The 1,130-nt window shown below is 30.3% G+C and overlaps 1 protein-coding gene across 1 annotated transcript; it reads right to left on the bottom strand.

The window, feature by feature from the left end:
- Positions 1–433: 433 nt before the first annotated feature.
- LOC108744013 (alpha-aminoadipic semialdehyde synthase, mitochondrial-like) lies at positions 434–1,053 on the bottom strand. The gene is made up of 2 exons (XM_018479615.2): positions 711–1,053; positions 434–647 (listed from the first exon to the last, which is right to left on the bottom strand). The coding sequence occupies exons 1-2, from the start codon at positions 1,045–1,047 to the stop codon at positions 532–534; spliced, it is 453 nt and encodes a 150-aa protein (XP_018335117.1). The 5' UTR covers positions 1,048–1,053; the 3' UTR covers positions 434–531.
- Positions 1,054–1,130: the final 77 nt, after the last annotated feature.

The raw sequence follows: 1,130 nt of genomic DNA, 5'->3' as shown, positions 1-1,130 counted from the left end.
TCCTGAGAGAGGTCTCGATTTTCTACAAAGTGCATTTTTTTAAATACTTTTGCGTTTTTAATTAAATTATTGTTAATTTACCCGTTCGTTTGTCTATGGTACGAAGAGGGGTGAACAGGAGAACTGCTGTCAAATAGAGGCTGCAACAAAAGTTGCCTATACTAATACTTAATAAAAAGTCTTAATTTACGATATGTATTTTACTTTAACGTATTTAATTATTAATTCGATTATTTTATTTACTTTTTTGAATTTAATGATTTGTTATTAAGGTTTATTGTTTTGCAGTCTTTTTAATATAGGTACCTTATTCGTAGATTTTGTGCATTACGATGTGCACAGTTGATTGCATAACTAAAATTAATTATATACAGAGTGTATGAAAAATGATGATTTAATAGATAAACAATAAAACATTTTCAAAGGAGCAGTACATACTTTCATAATAGTATATTTTCTTGTTTTTGGCATTATGTTATAAACAACTCAGTCTGAGCCTTACTCGTATTACAAAAAAAACATTTCTTAAAATTATAATATCTTTGATGTTTCAGTGCTTATTATTCCTTCAGCTCGTAATCTAGAGAGAATCGGTTCGTAAATGTCTGTTGCAAATGGTAAAATGACTCCACGCTGCTGTATTTCTCCTAAAATATTATTACGTGTAGCACGAAAAAAAAAAAAAATAAATAAAATTGTGTAGGCATTACCATCTAAAATCATTCTAGTAGCTATAGCAGCTGGGTATCCAACAGTTTTTGCCATGGCAGAATGTTCACTAGCATCTCCGTAAACTACCAAATTAATTCCCTTAACTTCCTTTCTGTTATCAGGCCAAACAATTCCTATATCATGCCGTAAAATTACCAGGTCCCTCTCATCTTTTTCTGATAACAAAATATTTTTCGTTTTAATGAAAATAGAAGACACACTAAAGCCAAGTTTTGCCAAGAGCAAATAGGAAGTCCACATATATAGAATTACAAATTTCACCATTCTGCGTTCAATAAGAAAAAAGAGTGCGGCACGATTGGTCATTTTTTTCATTTAGGTAAAACAGTGACATAGGTGGTAGAAATTTTAAATGACCTGACTTATTCTGAACTCGCTCAATATTATTTCAAATAAAT

Source organism: Agrilus planipennis, unplaced genomic scaffold (genome assembly GCF_000699045.2).
Source record: "Agrilus planipennis isolate EAB-ADULT unplaced genomic scaffold, Apla_2.0 scaffold3380, whole genome shotgun sequence".
In the NCBI taxonomy this organism is placed as follows: Eukaryota; Metazoa; Arthropoda; class Insecta; order Coleoptera; family Buprestidae; genus Agrilus; species Agrilus planipennis.
This window is presented reverse-complemented; position numbering and strand designations above follow the sequence as displayed.